The 19,729-nt window shown below is 33.7% G+C and overlaps 1 protein-coding gene across 1 annotated transcript; it reads left to right on the forward strand.

Annotated features, from left to right (window-relative positions):
* The first annotated feature begins 1,255 nt into the window (after positions 1-1,255).
* On the forward strand, positions 1,256-19,729 carry LOC119633564 (short stature homeobox protein 2). Its single transcript, XM_038027178.1, has 5 exons — positions 1,256-1,712; positions 7,386-7,696; positions 11,470-11,527; positions 19,145-19,416; positions 19,553-19,729. Exons 1-5 carry the CDS (start codon positions 1,256-1,258, stop codon positions 19,727-19,729), a joined length of 1,275 nt encoding a protein of 424 aa, XP_037883106.1.

Raw genomic sequence — 19,729 nt, forward strand, 5'->3', positions numbered from 1 at the left:
CTCTCATCAGACCTTTATGTAATTACTCTTGAATATTTCATTCAGCTTATCAATTTTGGGAACTTTGTTGGAATCCCATAGAGTGTTGGTTAACTAAATCGCTTTGTGTTTTAGTCTGAGGGTTGAAAAAAGCTCTTAAAATACTACTTTTTGAGCTATAAGGCTGGACGAAGGTTCATATAGTTGATGATGTTCAAGGCAAAAACGCATATTACTTCGAAATTGGTATTTGATTTTTCTTTGGTCTAACTGCCGATATGTAAGAAAGAGCAGGTTTAAACTTAGGTTAACGACTCAGATTAAGATTTCGAAAATGGGAATTGGAATGACGCTTGAAATAGTTAAAAATCTGCGATATGAGCGCAATCGACGTATAAGCGACATTTTATGGAAATGAAAGCAAATAGTTTTCATCTAAATATTAGAGATTCACTCTCAAGTGAGTATATATACATATATAGTTTTTTCGCTTATTTTTTTTTTTTTTGATAAGTAAACTTTGCTTATTTGTGTTTTATTTTAGAACAAAAATTGCGATAATTCGAGTGAAGCTTCTAAAATGCAACTAAATTTAATAAATTTCACATACATGCATACATGCAAATATTACTGTAACTCTATCAACATTCGGTTTAAATTCTTATCTGCTCTTATTTGATTTGTAATGAATCCATTTCATAATGAATCAATTAAATTAATGGCAAACAACTAATACGTGAAAATTTAAATGTAATTAAAATATTTTGTTTAACAATTACGAAATGTCTTTGTATGTTATACGCACAACGTATCTATTATGTATATATATATATATATATATATATATATATATATAGATATAAACACTTATAAATAAACATGAAATGCCTGTACATAAGTAAGCTTATTAGCAGTTGGGAGATAACTGTTGTTGCTATTGTGGCTCTAATACCCCTTTTTTCTATTAAGATCATGCGCAAAGGAATATATATATATATGTATATATATATATAATACATAGTAATGGTAGATTTGATTCAATGTTCCTTGCGACTTGGCTCGTAAGTACTCTTATCGTTATACTCTCTAACATTGTACGACTAACCTTAGAGTTGCGAATATCCTAAATAATGAGAAATTTAATCATAATGTGGAGTGAATTTTAGATAATTTAATAATAATAAAAAAAAATAAAAAATTACTTAATCAAAAAAAATAAATAAATAAATAGCAAATAAGAAAAATATATATTAAACACATCCGTAATTGGAATGAAATGGAAGAATTATCTAAGTTTGTAAATAAATCCTTTGAGCAATCAATAAAAGGAAATCGTGTACAAGATCTTTTTAATGCAATGACCCAATCCGAGTTATCCAATAAATTAATAACTGATCGTAATTCGATAACGGGATCTTTCGATAACAGTGATAAAGACAACGACAGCGATTCGGTCGATATTGATATTACAAACGTATCCAGCATTGATGATAGTAAGCCTTCCGTCGGTGATGGTGCCGAACTAATTGTCAATGAATTGAAACCATTATCGTTAGTGAAGCATAACTTAATCAGAGGTGATTCGGTGATTCTAAGTGATAATGTAAAGGCGACGGCAAATAGATCTGGCATCTGTCTCAGCAGCAATAATATTTCGAAAGCAAAAAATTGGCTAATATCCGACGCAACTAAAGAGAACAATTTTCATCATTTAAACATTATTGCAAATGATGGTAAAAAATGTCTACATACATATATACAAATATATATATATATATATATATATATAAATAAATACTAAAATAAAATACTTAGATAAAAATTTTTTTATGCATTTCTTTGGAGATGCAAGCTCGCAATAATTATACAAATGGGGGAAAATCATAAGCTGAAGATGGAGAGAATGTAAGCGACTCGTAAAGGTCGCATACCATTTTTCGATAGTCCGTACTTCAATAAATTTGAAACCGTTAGCAGCTTTGATTACTGGCTGCTGGTTCAGCAGAGCCTAGAAATCCGGATAATTGCTTAGTGTACTTGTTATCTGAAACCAATGTACCTTTTCATTCTTTTAGGGAGAAAGTTTGAAGATTCTTTAATCTAGGGATTTTTTTTTTATTAATTTCAAGCAAACTAATGCATAGGTCAAGAGCACTCTAACGTTTATGTCAATCTTGAATTGAATAACGTGTATCGTACACACTTACTATAGGTGCGATGTCGCGAAATTCATTCCAAGTTCAGTGAATTTAGATGTTTTAAAAACGAATGACGACGGACGAGAGATAGACAATACAGAGACGGATTAATCATAGCTAAGGATATTCTTCCTTCAATTTCTTATCACAATTTATGCAATCTATGCAACCATTAGAGTTCTCACAACCTATAATGGAGGGACGGATGGACAGTCCGCAACGACTGAATCAGCTTGGAATCCCAAAAAACTATTAGGAGCAGTGTATGTAAAAATGAGAGAAAAGATGCAAGTTTTTGCCGAAAATCAAAATTTATTGGTCAGTGTTGAGGCCATTCTCGGCTTATTTAAACATCGAAGCCGACGGGGGGGCTTATCCTTTTAAGATCGTACGGCATCGTTGTTTCCTCGAAACAATACAAAAAACACGCGCAATATATAAATTTTCTCCACGTTCAACAGATATCATGCATTAGCTATTTCAGCCGCATTTCCTTAAATTATCGGCACAAATTTCATGTTATTTCTTACTGCTTTACTTAATGAGGGAATTTTCGCTCTATTTAAAAATATGAAGATGAAAATTATTATTAATTAATTTAGACTCGTATCTTTGAATATTTATTATATAATCACCTTTATCGGGCGAGCGACTTCGTCTTATGTTTCCATATTTCTTCCAATACTTGCGCGTGTATTCGGAACTTACTTAGTAGTATGCCGCACTAGACGCTTATTTTACATATGTTGGAAATGCGTGTGCGAGTGAAAGGACAATGCGAAATCTGAACTATGTATAGGAGCAATAATATTTAGTGGCACTCTCTTGGGTTTTATTAAAACAGTCGACTGATAAATGTATAAAACTCGATAATTTGCGTAATGTTTTTGAGGAATGTTTTCAGTTCGAAGTTTTCCAGTTTCCAATATCTTTTCAAAATAAAAAAAATGTGGATTTTGTCAAACTTTGAGCTTTTCAATTTTTATATATTATAATATATAAAGACAAGATCTTTGCTCAATAAATATTCATCTAGATCGAAACAACAAAAATCCTACAATCTTGCCAAACATCTTATGACGTCCGCCTAAAACTTAAGCGCATAACCAAACGTAATCTGCCAATGGAAATACCCACAATAGGTAAAAAGCGCGATCTAGAAGAGTCTGATCTAAAGATTCTACAAGGTAAAAAAACTTTTTTGCAATTCTGACCTATTGCCTAATGATTGCAATTATAAAGTGATCTCTCTATGGCGTTTGCTTACTTGCTTTGTTGTTCCATTTTGTTCGTTTCAATATTTTTATAAAAGCAATTTTCCGCTATTTATCAATCAAAATTGTTTTCCGATTCTTCCTTTTAAGCTTACTGGCCGACCTTATGGTGATTAGTCGAGTTCTTCATTCTATTTAAAACCTGAGATCGATTCAGAACGCCATTCGAAACCGATTGGCATAATGAAAAGTGGGCCGATCCCAAATAGTGTCCTGCAGGGTATAAAAATTGATAGGAGGTTGAAAAGTATTTCTCTTCCCAATTCCGAAGATTCAAAATTAAGTTCGAACTGATTATAAAATACAGATATTGGTGAGAATAGTTCTTATTTGAATAAAATTTCAGGCTCGAGGATAAAAAAATTGAAATGAAAGGAATAAGAAACTGATGCCATAAAACATCCAATACCGCTCCATGTAATTTCCTCATCCATTTTCGCCTTAATGTATTAAAAATTGGACCCCATTGTTTAACCTTGTAAATGCCTACTTTCTTGAAAATTCTTATGCATGGAAAGTTCCCCAGGATAAACCTATTAATATTGAAATTATATATTGTATTCCTACGAAAATCCTTTTCTCGGATAGGGCTCGTATCACTAGATCATCTGGATATTCTTTTTAAGGGAAATACACTAGCACGTTTTCATTTGATGATCTTTATTTACTTTGGCGATACTCTCGACTTCTCAACTCTAATATTCTTTTTCGATTCAAATGTTCTTGTCCGACTGACTCTTGCCTTCCGCAAACAGTGTGCATATGCATTTCGACAAGCATATCGCTACTACCTAAGTTCGTGGCTTCATTTTCAAACCGTTAACCTGCTTTTTCGGTAATCGTTTCCCACGGCCGGTAGCTGCATGTCGTGCCGCGAATGTGCGCTTAAGTTTACCTTTTCTAGGGTATTTATTATTTGAGAAAATCGATTAGTTGGAGTGAACTGGGGGTTTGGGATTTCCGTAACAGTGCTTTCCACTTAATCCTGTTCGTCCAAAAGCTATCATTTCCGAAAGCTATCCGTCTACTTACGTGTGCTGCTTTACTTGTAGCTTCGCCTTTCTGATGTTTCTAAATGCGATAGACTCTATCAGTGATCCTCGTGATGACTTTGTACGGTCCATCCCAGTTAAATTGCAAATTTGCTGATAATCTGTCACTATGCGACGGCTTATACCAGGTTGTACCAGGTCGCCGTCAACAAAGCTCGCTTTCCGATCATTTCTGGCTCTCATCTTTTCACTTGCGTTTTAACTTCTGTCTGTACATCGTTTTGGCCGCCTTTGGCTTTTAAAAAATTCCTTCATTCAAACTTTTCACATTCAAACATGACCCATCTGTTTTTTTATGCAAAGATATTTTAAAATAAGGCGTTATAAGGAGAGAGTGATCGTAAAAAGTCTGGGATTAAATCCATTTTCAATAGCCTTCGTTTTCAAGATCAAACCATGTCATTCTACTAAATTTCATGACTATATCAAAAGTAAACATCAGCGGAATAGATAGAGAGACAGCGATTCAGAAAATAATTTTGAAAAGATATTATAAATCGATTGATATCTTCATAAAATTGTTGAATAAATGAATAATAATATAATTATGATTGAAATTTATTCAACATATTTGGCAGCAAATTTATTTATTCCGGTGGCTACTTCATACGTATGATTTGCTGGCCACAGCTTATGCCAGATATCAATCTAAAAGGTGTCAATTTAATCTGAATGATCCAACAGTTGAACGATAATCATTAGGATCCGTATATATTACGTGTATTGAAATCTCACGTGTTTAGTAGAATACTCGTAGCTTTCCTCGCTGTTTCAAATAATCACAAAAGTGTTAAGTGGATATCGGAGCTTTTCTTCTGTTTAAGCCGGATGCTTCGAGAATCCCTTCGAACATGTACTGTTACAAAAATTGTACAAATGAGTCTGCTTGAAAACTAACCGATTTTCTGAGAACCTATATTCTAACAATAGTGACTAAATGTAGATGCATGGATGCGATTAGTATGGAAGTGTTGCAATGATATTAGGTTTGGTAAATTGATTGTAAAAAGATATATTCGCAGCAGGCAAAGTCAGACAAGTTAAGACATTGGAATTTATTATATTCAAATGGACATGATAGGAAGACGCATTGTAAATATAAATTCGTGAAAGTAGTTTGCAAATAGATCTCCTAAGAATTGTCAATATAATCTATCAGTGATACGAATATAATTTCAAAAGAAGCCAAATAAAAACGTAAAATCGTAAGGAACATTTTACGGTACGTTACGCTATTGATTGGTGACCCATTTAAGTCGATTCATCCAAACAGCCATCGATCCGTGAACCGATCAACCTTTCTGGAATTTCCGAAGTACAAGTAGATAAGAATGCTACAGCGGGTCAAGGTCGCGGCTACACCACTTCACTTACGCAACGTGGTTTAACTTTAATGCACTTAGTTTATTTCGTAGAGATTTTATTATTTACCAGTTGTCTCGTCATAGCAAATTAGAAAATAGGCTTTTGCCGCCATAGAAGGATCTAAAAAAAGATGTATTCGATTCAAATTCGCCAGGGTTGGTCATCATAAAATATTAAAAATTAAACCTATTTGGCATATAAAGGCTTATGTGCTATAAAATGTAAAAGACGCTTCTCAAGTGAAGATATATGTTATCTGCCTAAAAATAGGTTAATTTTACAATGAATTTGGTAGAGACCGTGATGAATATTTCCTTTATAATACGCGTGATATGGGTATCAAATAAAAGAACTTGGAGAGAAAGAATGTGAAAAGCATAGTTGTGGGTATGAGAGAATCGGCCCCCGCTGAATATTACTTTCTTGTTTGTTTGTATACTTTTTTTTTTTTTCGTTGCTAGAAATTTTTGTGAATCTTTATAATATGATTTAAGCAAATGATTACTAATATAATTCGTTACTTCAACCTTTCTGGTAATTTCCGTCTGCATAACACGCTTTTATGTAGTGATATCGATAACTAAAGAGTCGCGTTTTTTTTTTTTTTTTTTTTTTTTGGTTTGATATAACAAACCACTCATCGCATGTCTCCTATTCATGTAACAGAATAATGGTGAGAAAGGAGTGAAGAAAGGTAAAGAGATAGAGAGGTGACACACAGTCAACTGTCAAGTGTTATGCCTTTAGCGACTGAGCGCTCGCTATAGCCATGACCAAAGTAAACTCTACTGCACTGAGCTTTGAACCGGGGAACACTGACTTGGTAGTTGCGATTCTTATCTCTTCGATAGCTCCCGCTGATCGTTATTTGCTTTCATTACTTAACCAAAGTTTTTAGAAATGCCACTTTCACGAAGCTATGTAACTCTCAACTCTATCCAATCATTTGAAAAATTTTTGGCTTTCCTAACGGCTTCGCAATGCCTGCGACGACTATCTAAATTATTTAATATTTTTTATTGCATTATTATTATCGACATATTCATTTTTAAATACAACCAGCTATGGGAACCACTTGTAAATCGCAGTAAGAACTTTACAACGCACTACTGCGCTGTTAATCATAATAGACATTTTTTTTATTGACGATTTATTTTTGTAAGCAATTTTTTTTTTGTTATCAATAATCCACTAAGTTATCGGTCTAATATATACATATATATTATGAGGCAAAGAGTGTATAAATATTCATCAAGTCCATCTTTTCAAAAAAGAGCGGGAAGTATCAGTCCAAAACGTACGAACTAACTTACGGAATTTTCACTCAAACTCCGAGCTATTGTTCCCTTTAATTGTTAGAACTCGAAATTTTATTCAAGAAATTGTGTTCATTTTTAATAAAAAAAATTCGCAAATTTAAATTCTCTTCTTTGGTTCTATTTTATGAACATTTCTATATAGTTTTTCAAAAATTTAAAGTCGTTGCGATCCTTTTACAATATTAATATTAATTTCAGAATTAACCGACTCGAATAGTTCATCAGCGTTTAATGATCGAACTAATTGTTGCGGGTCACCAAGCAGTACAGATTCAAAGCACATTAGCTCCCGATGTAATGATCTCAATGCACGTGATTTTGCTACTAATTGTGATACATCAAATAGTTCTTCCGTTGCGCTCAATAACAAACAACGGAGGTCGCGTACAAATTTTACCTTGGAACAGTTAAACGAACTCGAAAGACTTTTCGAAGAAACACACTACCCAGATGCCTTCATGAGAGAAGAACTTAGTCAGCGTTTAGGTCTTAGCGAAGCAAGAGTACAGGTAAGTGAAAAATAATTCGTTTTTAATACCATCACAGCCTGAAATACAATTTGGATACTTTTTTTTTTTGACAACTGATCAGAATGTCTTTGTTATCAAAATTCAAGTTATGTACAGATTTTGATTAGAGCAAATAACACATAAATAAAACTCATCTCTTGCTATAGCGTTTTTCAATTATTGCGTGAAAAATTCTGGTGAAAATATCATAGCCATAGTTCGCTCGTGAAAGCAGCTAAGGTTTTAGTGTTAGGTCAAGGTCATAGGAGCTGCACTTAAAACCAAATTTTATTTAGCGATTTTGTAGTTTTCTGGAATTAAAAAGCATTTTATCAAGTTTCCACATTTTTTATATTCACCAGTGAATAAAGGACATTTCACTTGTAAGCTCCGCATGTAGGCAGCACTGATCTGAGAAGTGTGAAAACATTTTTGCAACTATTTAACGACGGTCTGTTTAGTACGTTTAATATCCTTATGTAATATCCAGCATGCTGAGATAGTTTAACGTATTTGCAGGTAATCGTTTAAAAATTGGGAAAATAGAGAAATCGAAAATCGGAACTTATAATGTTGGATCAAAAGCACTGGATGAGTTCACAAGGAATCTCTTGATATCCCGAAAATGTGTTAATATTTCTACATTTTTTAAGGGATTTTGTTTTGTGGGCATTGCTTTTGGAAAAATTACGCTCTCACCCTAACCTAATGTAGCGAATCAAAAATAGATGCACGAAATTTCTCGTTTCTGTGCTCACTTTTACGGCTCTCTAAGTGAAATAAGCGCACAGGTAGACAAACTTTAATATCGGGTGAAAGAAGTCTAAGAACCGTTGTTTAACATATGAACTTCTTGTGCTAAATTTGGACTGCAGTGGTTTATTTTCCTGACCGCCTTCCTTCCGCCTGACCGAGTTCCCACGAGTAAATTGAAGCTTGATGTAAGGCAACAAGAGCTAATGTTTGGTATTTTACGAAAATATTCGCTTAGGCTACCTGAAGGTCGACCTCGCTCTTGTCGGAATACATTTATGAAAACAATGACAAGACTTTTCCTACTACCTAGCAATCGATTTCAAAGTTTTTCTCTTCAAATTTCAATTGAATTTTGCTTAAACATATTAATATAATATAAATTATTTGTGCGAGTTATGTTGTCATATAGTTAAGTCAGCTTTTCAATAATAAATGTTTCACATTATTCCCGTTGCAAAAACAATCATTAATCATCGTAAAGTACAAACTAAAAACTTTCTTTCTCGATACTAATGAACACTTAGTGTAAGTACTTGACGGTGATGATAATGTAATAGTAATAGCTTTACATGTCAGTTATAGTGCAAAGGAGGGTTGAAATCTTTAACTCATATTAACTTTTCGATGGTATCTGTTGTGTGTGTGTGTGTGTGTGTGTGTGTGTGTGTGTGTGTGTGCTTTCACTAAATAGTTAAGTGACTATGAAAATCTCAAATTTAACACTTCATGCGCAAAAGTCAGTGCGTGACGATTAAGACATTCATGTAGATCTTAAATTGGATCTTCGAATATTATTACTGGTTTGGATTTTCAATATTTCGATAAGAAACTGATTCAATTTAAATTTTGCGTTCTTTTGTCTTAAACTTGAAAACATAAATGTGAAAGATGGGGAAGCAAAACTGAAGAGGAGAAAAAAAAAACACAAAGTAAAGAGGAGAAAATAGAAGAGAACAGTTGTAAGAAGACAAGAAAAGAAAGAAGGAGAAAACAAAAAACAAGAAAAGAAGCTAGGAAATAAAGAAAAGGACAAAGGAGAAAAGCGGAAAGAAGACAAAAGAACAAAACAGAATAGAGAAGAACAGAAAAGAAGAGAATGGAAGGGAAGAGCAGAAAAGACGAGGCGCGAAAACTAAAAAAAATTGAAAATAAAGAGGAGGAGGAACTTATATTTAAAAAAAAGGTCTTTCCAAATCGCTCATATAAAACACTCTTCTACAAAATTATTTTTTCTATACAATTTATGAGTCTTAAGCTAAAATAAACCTCTCAGGTATTAAACTGCTTCCAGTCAACTATTGTGTGAGCAAATAAATTTTGAAGTTTCCTTCTTTGTAATTTTGAAGTTTTATTCAGACAAATTGGTACAATGTCTTTTAAGACTATCCCATATTTAGGCATCGTCATAAAACTCGCACCACCGTCCGAAAAACCTATAAGTAATTTATTGAAACGAGTGTTAAGTGAAGGGTAGGACCTTCCAGGTTAGAACTGCAAACATATCCTGCGATCGAGTTTTGTTACATGTAAGCGAATTCGGTGTCACGACTTTCAGTACGTTACGCCCATTTTTTGAGCCATCGCATCAATTATTGGATGTAGTATTCATTCGGGATGGTTTTGTTTGATTGAAACAAATTTTAATACCCCACTCCCAGCTAACGCTCTCAAATGGGGCCATCAAGGATAGTCACTTGTAACGTCAATGTAATTAGTGCACATACTCTCTATCACTTGTAAGGATTTAGCCGCGCTATCCTTTGAATTAATAAGGAAAAGTAAAGTTTCCCGCAAAGTCCACTTGTTTGGAACTAAACCACCTATATTCAAAGCAGCAAGAAACTATGTTGCACAGGCTTTAATATGATAGCTTATACAGTCGCATATAGCACAAAGGGCGTACAGTTTTATTTTATACCCAATAGTTACATTTACAACGTATCTTACCAAACCGGACCGAACTAGTTTGAACTCCCAGCACAACTGAAAACATTGTCGCATTCTGAAGTTTAAATATGTTGGCTTTCGCACCACCGAAAAGTAATTTGCGCGAATCTTGTTACATCAATATTAACTTGTGGGCAGGCACTGTTTGCGATCTTGATGAGGAGCATGAAGAAATTGAAGGATAGTTTAAAGTTCCCAATTAAATTTATTAAACTATAGAACGAGCACTTGAGCCCAAGTTGCAAAAAAATTTGGGGAATCTTCTGGCATTGCTTGCTGAGCAATTTCCTTACATTTCAAAATCGTAGGAGTAGGTCAAAAGCAAAGAAATAAGTTGGTATGTGTGTTAAAGTCAAGTAACTTCTCAATGCAAGAACGAAAGGAGCAAGCGGACAATGCTCCATATTCGGTGCTGTGTGCGTGACAGATTATGAGCTGGCAAAACCGCATGAAATCATCAGGAGAGATCGGTTCTGTTTCTCAGTGGCTCTTGGTCTATGTGAATAGCATTTTCTCTTCTTCTTACGAGGAGTGCAAAGCATTTATCGATATTTTGATTGCCTTCAAGGATCAGCCGTTTTCTTAACATGAAATTTGAGAAAAAATAATCCGTCGCGTTACAGGCAGTAATAACATGCAGTATGGAATTTATCGCCGTACGTAAATAACAAAACAGTGCCATTTTTTACTTTTAATATGATCAGCGACTCAGGGGATGTGCTTAATTGGCGCAACGAGGTGACTGTCAGAGAGAAGTGAAATAAGAGAAAGAAAGACAGAAATGGGGCAATGGTCGGCGCGGCGGCAATGGGTATGTACCCAATCCACCGATATTATGCTTTTACCGACTGAGCGCTCCCTATAGATATAAGCAAAATAAACTCTACCGCACTAAGATTTGAACTCGCGAACATTGCGTTGGTAGTCACGAGTCTTACCTAGTCCCCTATTTGCCAATAGGTTTAATAAAGGATGGGGCACGTCGTTTTATCAGCTTCCCCTTATTGTATATTTCATTTAAAAATAAAACCGATCCCGTTCTTAATTGTTTTTTCTTCCTTCTTTCCTAGGTCTGGTTTCAGAACAGACGAGCGAAATGCAGGAAACATGAAAATCAAATACACAAAGGTAAGAACCAAACCAAAAATTGCGTAATTTCACTTTATTGAGTTTTACAGCGTTTTTTTCATAATAATACACAAGAGTAGTCTCTAGTTGGAAAATTGGGTCGATCCTCCATTAAGTATGCTCGAAATAGGAAAAATTTTGAAGAATTAAAAAAAAAACATAAATAAAGAATGCGACATGGAAAGATGCATTCAATGCATAGAATGCACTCTATTCCCTCTAGAACGAATGCGTAAAATTTAACCTCAAACTAATACACAGTTATTGAAAAAGAGTTACTAGTTAGTTGACCAACCGATTGGGAGTCACTCTTTTGTTGTTTTAATATTTCTCACTTAAGGTTGGGCGATTTAATAGTAATCTGGTAGACTTAGACCTTTTAAAATAATATAGGCTTAGTCGAGATATGTCCCCTACACGCATAACACCGTGACGGGGAGAAATAACAGGCGAGAGAGAAATAAGAAATTGCCGTAATATGGATTGAATATTAAAGTTTATTGGCTCTTATAGGCCAGATTACTGTCAGATCGTGGTCATTTCAAAAATTGATCAACTATTCCCGGTTAAGAATGTACGCAAAGTTTCATCTTCCCGTGAAGAGTTTTGCTACCACGACGGGCAAGAGAAGTCGTCCGACTTTGTATAGAAAACAGTTCAAATTGACTGACCATCTCTTAAACTTTATAATTCAAAGAATATATTTTTTTCGCATACATTACCCGATTTCTGATAAATGTTTTTGACACAAACGCCAAACGGAACAAAAAAAGAAGAGTGTAATCGTGTATGTTTTACGCATACATTATCATCAATTCGAAGTTAATTTTTACTAATAACATGGAAGACATAAGTATGACACAACGTGCCAGAGAGTCCGAAATATTTTACTTTTGATAAATCAATGGTTAACCGGCTGCATTACTGAGCATTGTCTTTACTTTATCGGCGTATAAAAATGAAAACCGAATTTGCTTTACTGCTTCACAGTTAAAAATGCAAATTTTATTAACGGCAAAGACAAATTTTTGCACATATGTTAACATTTAAAAGTCGCTTGAATACTAATGAAATACATTTGCATTGAAAGTGTCTCGTGTGTTTGTATGTAATTAAAAGTGAACGGTTGAAGTGAAGGCGAAGTGTCAACAAGTAAAGCGCAAATATTCTAATTGAAGTTTATATCAAATTTACAAAAAGTATTAAAAACTTTTACAATTAAGCAACTTGAAAACACGGTCATGGATAAAAAACGTCCATCCACGCATAAGGGCAATCTGATGAATACAAACTGATCCGTGTATAATCCCTGCATACATATATCCGCGCATAGATTTCGTTCTTCATTTCGTTTCTATTAGTGGAGACCTCGTAATATCAGTATATATCAGTGTGGAAAATTAAGAAGAAGAGGAAAAAGAAGAAGACGAGATCATTTGATGATGAATATGTCGATAGCATGAGATAGTATTAATGAGCGAGAATTTTATCGAAAATCAACAATAATTATAGTAACCCGTCAGAACGAATTTTCATTATATATATATATATATATATATATATATATGTATATATATGTATATATATATATATATCTTTTCTTAGACCATAAGAGAAAGCATTCCGCGTCTCTGCCCACGGCTTACAATGTTGAATAAAAGCAAAAGTAATATTTCCTTGTCATTAAATAGATTTTAAATTCGTATTTTTACGTTAACAGCAACGAGCGACAACTATTTTATTGGTATACTTGCGTACAAAAAGGACGCAACACATTTTCAATGTTTACATTTCAATCAGCGCAATTATATGAATCTGTCTGCATGCATACACATTGGCACGTACAGTAATATGAAAAAAAAAGTTATTACTAAAGGAAAGTTACTCTTGCAAAAGTTCTTCGAAATCTTTTTATTCACTTATTTGCCGCCTATGCAGAAAGACAGTCAAGTCAGTCATATTGAAATATAGACATCCTATAGACCAGATAGATATCGCGGCTGCCTTTTGTAAATAATCTTATGCAAGAGCAGCAGTACTCTCTGCTAGATCGGGTTTTCAAGGTTAAAGTTTGAATCAAAAATATTCAGAATAATTGCGGTGATGTTAAGCGATTAAAATTAGTTTAGAATTTTTTATGAGTAAAGCTTCCAGAAGAGACTGCAACTGGCTACATAGCAGTCCCAAGAGCCATTAGGAAATCGAAGATTGATGAACCCTACCCAAAACATATTAAAAATTTCGAAGATAGATGGAAAAGAAATCCCAAATTTTTTTTTTTTTTTTTTTTTAACTAAACTACAAAGCCTGTTAATCCTTATGTACGTCTAATTATTGGAAAGTTGGAGAAGTTATTTTACACTTTCTATGCTGTTCTAAAAAAACATTGCGCTAAACAAAAACTATTCCGAGCGATCACTTCCTAACACTTTTTAAATAATTTCATTAACCCGAGTGATGTCGAAAATTCGGCCCATCCTCCCAATAGAGTTAAATTAAAAATCCTGCTCGTAAACTACCTTAAAGCTCTTAAAAAAAACTGTAGCGCGGGCGTATAAACAAAACGAAGAAGGAAACGTAACGCAATCCGGAAGTCTATCTCCTTTCCTTAGCTTAAGTTGAGAGAAGTTTCCGTATTGTTTCACACATTCAACAGTAAATGATTATGCAAAGGAAAGGTTAGTAAATATTTTTGAACATCACTGTAATTAGATGGACGTACATATGTAGTAATGTACGAATCTTTCGTTCATTATTCACCTTAAAACCATAAAACATTTGCCAGTCAAAGTTACCCGCTGCGTGCCGAGATTTAACATAAACAATTTTGTTGTGCATAGTTAACGACAACAAATTAATTTGTAAATTGCCCTCTCCATAATCTAATACAATCCGTTCCACAGCATATAAACACACGCAGAGAAAGCCAAACCAAAGCGTATCAACCATTCCGACATCTCCCTTGACATTTTCATAAGGAGACATACGAAAATGTTGATGCACACACACGCACAATAATATACATATTTACATTCCTACATATATATGAACAATTGTATGTATGTATGTATGTATATATGTATGTATGTTGGACACTTTATGCATCTTTAAAGTGCTATAACACTAAGTCCTGGTGGTTTGTTGTTGTTCTTAGATCCGTAGATAGAAATTGCCAAGTGATTCTATATTATTTTTAAGTGAATTAAGGGATGCTTATCCTTGTTTGCACTCAAATAAAAATAAAATTGATTATCGCCCGACTCACTGACAGTTCATAAAATATCACTTAATTTAAAGCAATTTGTTCGCTCTTTTTATTTTTTCTTTTCATTTTTTTGTCTTTTTTGTTTTCATTTTCTATTCAATAGCATTTTCTTTCAGGCCAAGTCGCATGGTGTCTGATTGTGGGAGTAATTGAGTGTAAAATATATCCGCATTTTTAATGATGTTGTAAATTTTTTAAGACATAATTTTTTTTTGTTTTTTTCATTTAATACAAATTAATAATCAAAACAAAAAGTTTTCAAATTTTTAAAAAGCATTTTACGCTCATTTAAAGTATCTTAAGACACGTACGAGATATTTTTCCCCTTTTCAAAACATCAAACCAATAAAGAAAAGTTTTCAAGAAAACGTAAAAGGACCTGCAAGGCAATAATTCCACGGCAACGTAAAAGAAGTGTTAATCTCTGAACTCTTTCACATAATGCGTATGCGTAGTCAAAGACGAAGAAAAGCAATCATTTTCGTAAACAAAAAAAAAAAACTTCAAATATACTTAACTCAAAGCGATATGAAGGCAATTGATCATTTGCTTTTTGTGGCAATTCGTTTAGAGATTTCATCCTCTTTCTCAGCGGGGAAAAGAAAAACGGTGAGTTTGTGGAGTCACAAAATGTAGTTATTTTACCCTATACTCTTCAATTTGGTTCTGAATTTTATATCACTTGCCTCCGTTTGTCTTCTTTTACATTCACTTTACAACGCTATATATATATATATATGTTCTTGATCAGTATGATAAACAAAATACCTGCAAGTATGTCTGCAAATCGTTCGTCCGTCAAAATCTGGATTATGATCCCAAGCCTGCTCTCTGGTGAAAAAAATGTGCATAATAATTGATTATATTCGCTACTGATGGGTGGGTATAGTCAGGACCCAGATCAAAGCTTGGAAGACCCTTTCTAATATATACCCTTGCTGGTAAAAAGGGATATATTGCCCTAAAATTCGCCAAAAGCATTAGAAGTTTTTGCAAGCAGGTCACTATTATATCAATCCAAGAACACACCTGCAATACATATGCATTTGTTTTCAATAGCTCAGCCAACATTAGAGAGTATTGAGATTTATCTTTTATATTTCTCCTAGATCACATTGCTTTCAGTTTAACGCTTTAAATAGAGTCTGCTTCTTGTGAAAGTAAAATTGTGAATTTTGAAAGGATCCATCCGAAAAATCATAAGCCATACTATGTATCGATAGTTTCCATAGTGTGTTTCGTAAAGTAAACGTGGAAAATTTTCGATTTCTTTTTTTTATACTTTTCGGGAAACGAGCAAAAATCAAAAAACTTTACGCTCCACTACATGCTTCTGCTCCAACCAATTTGAACCATTTTCACTACCAACCTCCGTGCAGGAACTTCCAATATTTCTACCAAATTTGAAGTCGATATCTTCATTTTTGCGAACAAGAGAGTGCCAACAATAAACACCACAAAGACACACAGACGGATAGACATGGCTAAAGAAAATCATAATTTCACGCTCATCAAGAATATATATACTTTGTAGGGTCTCTGAAGCTTCCTTTTGCACATTACATATTTTATGGAAAAAAACAAAATGAGTATACCTCCATCTTACAATGGTGGGTATAATAATGGAAAATCTATAAAGGAAAGTTCTTAGCTCATGAACTATTCACATTCAAAAAAGTGGGAAATTTTCATCGACAAATTCCTTTAGCCATTTGTGGAATATTTGAAGATAAAGGCAAACGAATGATTGCAACATTAAAATGCTTTAGAGAAACGTCAACTTCAAACTGGCAGCGATGCTTGTGCGCTTGATGTCCTTGATTTTCTTTCACGAGTATTCTAGAGTCCGATCCGCCCGCAAAAATATCGAACATAAGTTCTTGCTATAGCTCATTGGCTATTATGTCTCCTAAAGAAACTTTAGTCTTTCACGTTAGCCGGAAATAGAATCCACGCATTTAATGGCAATCAATTTTTAGCCAATGTTTGGTACTAAAGTTGTCAAAGTTAAAGACAAGAGATTATTACAGTTTTGAAATTCAAAAGTCTGAGATGAACGAGTAACGCGCATCTAGATAAACCCGCTGTAGACGGAATCGTTTTTTTTAATTCTTCCAATATTTCTAATGCTTTTAAGGAAATCATGATAAAAATCATGACAATTATGTCATGATATTTAGCAAACATTTTTATTACCTAAGTAACTATTATTCGTTAAATTTTCCCGCTATAAGGAAAGTCACGCAGGTACAATTTTTATTAGTAATGACTAAAGCAATTCAACTGGAACATAATATTTATTTCTAGGTCGTTTAGACGCTTGATAATTTAATTTGTAAGATTAAATATTCTTCTGCATTTCTTCTCAAACTCGAAATATGTGTTTTTATCTATCTCTTCCTATTACTTTTTTAATATCTAATATAACTTCAGCAATGTACGCTACAGCGAGCAGAGACGTTTCTTTCGTAGCAAGTTCCATTAACTAAAATGATGTCTCTCTCTCTCTCTCTCTCTCTATCTCTCTCTCTCTCTTTCTCTCCCTATCCATCATATGTCGCGGATGCAAACAATTGCATGAGAGAGAATTTTTAAACTTCTGTGTCGATCCCAGGGTTGAAATTTCACTATTTCCTTAATAGAAACCGAACAGTAGCATAACAGTTCTATGTTGCATGTCATTAGCAGGAAATTTCAACGTATCTCGCTCTACCTTTATCATATGTCGTAGATGCAAACAATTGCATGAGAGAGAATTTTTTAACTTCTGCATCGATCCAGCCTTTGAAATTTCATTATTTTCTTATTAGAAACGTAGCATAACAGTTCTATGTTCCATGTCATTAACAGGAAGTGTCAACGTAAAGCACATGTTATTTTTTTGAGCACTTCAATACTTATAAGCTTGTCTTTTGAATTGAAGTCATTTAAAATTAAGACTATATACCAATGTCAACATGCTCTCAAACCAGCAACGAGACGCCTTCTATGAATGCTTTTCAATTTCGTTTTGATTTCGTTCTTTGGATATTTTTTTATAAAATCATATGTCGGCAATTGCAACGCCGTTCTTTCTTTAATTGCAAAGAGAAGAAAAAACTTTCCTGGAAAGTAAATTCGACGCACAATGATATTTGATCGGTAACTTTAGTTCAAATTTAACGCATAAGAATGGTTGATAACTTTACATTGCAAGTATGATGAAAACTAAATTATTTTGAAAGCAAGCTTATCTTGCAGGCCTGCAACATTAATGTTAACATAGCAAGCAAAGTCATAAAATCCAGTCACATCCTGAGCTAAAATACGTTTTTTTGAAATCATTTTCTAAATCGTAGATATGACCTTGGATAACGAAAGTGAAGTAAACCGTGAAAAATTTCACGTTCTCTCTTGATTGACTGGCTCGTTCCCATCGCGAATCAATATCTTAATCTTTTTTCTAATAATTTCAATGATCTCTTATATGGCATTCTATTAGAAATAGTTTACGGTCAAATTTTATGCATGTCAAGGGGTCTAGCATGTAATAATATGAACAGATGTTCTATTAACCTAAGCAAATATTAAATAATGTAATCTTTTCGCGAATTGATTTAGATGGTGCTTCAAAATTAGTCGTTACCCTCCTGATAGTATGAAATTTTCAAGAGTTCATTAGCACCGGTACCTTTTTCCTAGAATAACGGCCCTTGACGTCTTCTGAATATAAAAGGAAATATAAGTCCGTTTACTTGATTTTCTTGATTTAAAGAGATAAAAATGATTTTATTTTCAAGTCACACCCAATAATAATACAAATAAGTGAAAACTTTCTCAACATAATAATCGTAACTCAACTCGTATAGTTTACCAATCTATTAACAAACTTGACATAACTGCATATGTATAAAATGGTTTTTGTTTTCCTTTTGCGAAAAGCATCCAGAAGTCAGTTTTTTACAAGCGCACACATGCCCATCTATATATTGCCACAAAAAATATGCTTAGATTTCAACTCCCCAGGGTGTGATTTAGTATGGTGTACGGTGAAGGGCTCAAGGTGAAGTGTTTTAATGCCGTAAAAATGTTTATATACTCCGGTTGTACACTTGTCTACTGCATGGATTACATGCACGAGCTCAACTACAAGCGCACATGAATGAAGGTGTGAGATGGAATCAAAGTAACGCAGAGAGGAGAATGTTATTTGTACTATAAATTACAGTAAAGAAATTCAATTACATTTGTAAAAATAAGAAAAAAAAAAAAAAAAAAAAATATGGTTTTCATTATTTTAATTTATAACAATGTTCCAAGTTATTTATGCTTGTACGCATGTATGTATATTATATGGTGTTTGTACTCGTTAGGTATCCTGTTAAATAGGCAAAGTCCGCCAGAGTCGACACCATTGGAATCATGTCGAGTTGCACCGTATGTAAATTTGGCAACGGTACGAAATGCAAATGGAGCATCACAAGACAATAATATTAACTCCTCAGCGACGACAACGACGACTGGTGAAACGGGTGGCAAGCGCGCGAATAATGTATTTAATGCCCACCCCTATTTGGGCGTGGTTTCTGGAAATGGAACAATATCAGCTTTTGATCCAGCCATTATTTCAGCTGCCGCTCATCAGGTGCGTATTTAAATAAATTCAATAAAAATTAACGGCAAAAATACTAAAATCTTTTTTTATTATAATTTTTTTTTTGTTTATTTATTTATTTATTTATTAACGCGCATTTAACACACATAATGTTGTCCCCGTTCAGTATGCAGCTGCTATTGGAAATACAAATACAACGCATATGTTCTCCATTTCTCAATATCCTTTAAATTTGGCCGCTATTGCAGTTGCGCATAGCAAAAGTTCGAGCATAGCCGATTTACGTATGAAAGCAAAAAAACATTCCGAGTCGCTTGGCTTGGAAGCCGATAATGAAATCTAG

The sequence above is a fragment of the Glossina fuscipes genome, unplaced genomic scaffold (assembly GCF_014805625.2).
Source record: "Glossina fuscipes isolate IAEA_lab_2018 unplaced genomic scaffold, Yale_Gfus_2 2, whole genome shotgun sequence".
In the NCBI taxonomy this organism is placed as follows: Eukaryota; Metazoa; Arthropoda; class Insecta; order Diptera; family Glossinidae; genus Glossina; species Glossina fuscipes.

What these genes read in the sequence shown, in the direction of transcription:
- LOC119633564 (XM_038027178.1), top strand. Translation starts at nt 1,256, where the DNA reads ATGGAAGAATTATCTAAGTTTGTAAATAAATCCTTTGAGCAATCAATA. An exon ending in AAACATTATTGCAAATGATG is followed by an intron (nt 1,713 to 7,385) that starts GTAAAAAATGTC and finishes TATTAATTTCAG; the next exon opens with AATTAACCGACTCGAATAGT. An exon ending in TTAGCGAAGCAAGAGTACAG is followed by an intron (nt 7,697 to 11,469) that starts GTAAGTGAAAAA and finishes CTTCTTTCCTAG; the next exon opens with GTCTGGTTTCAGAACAGACG.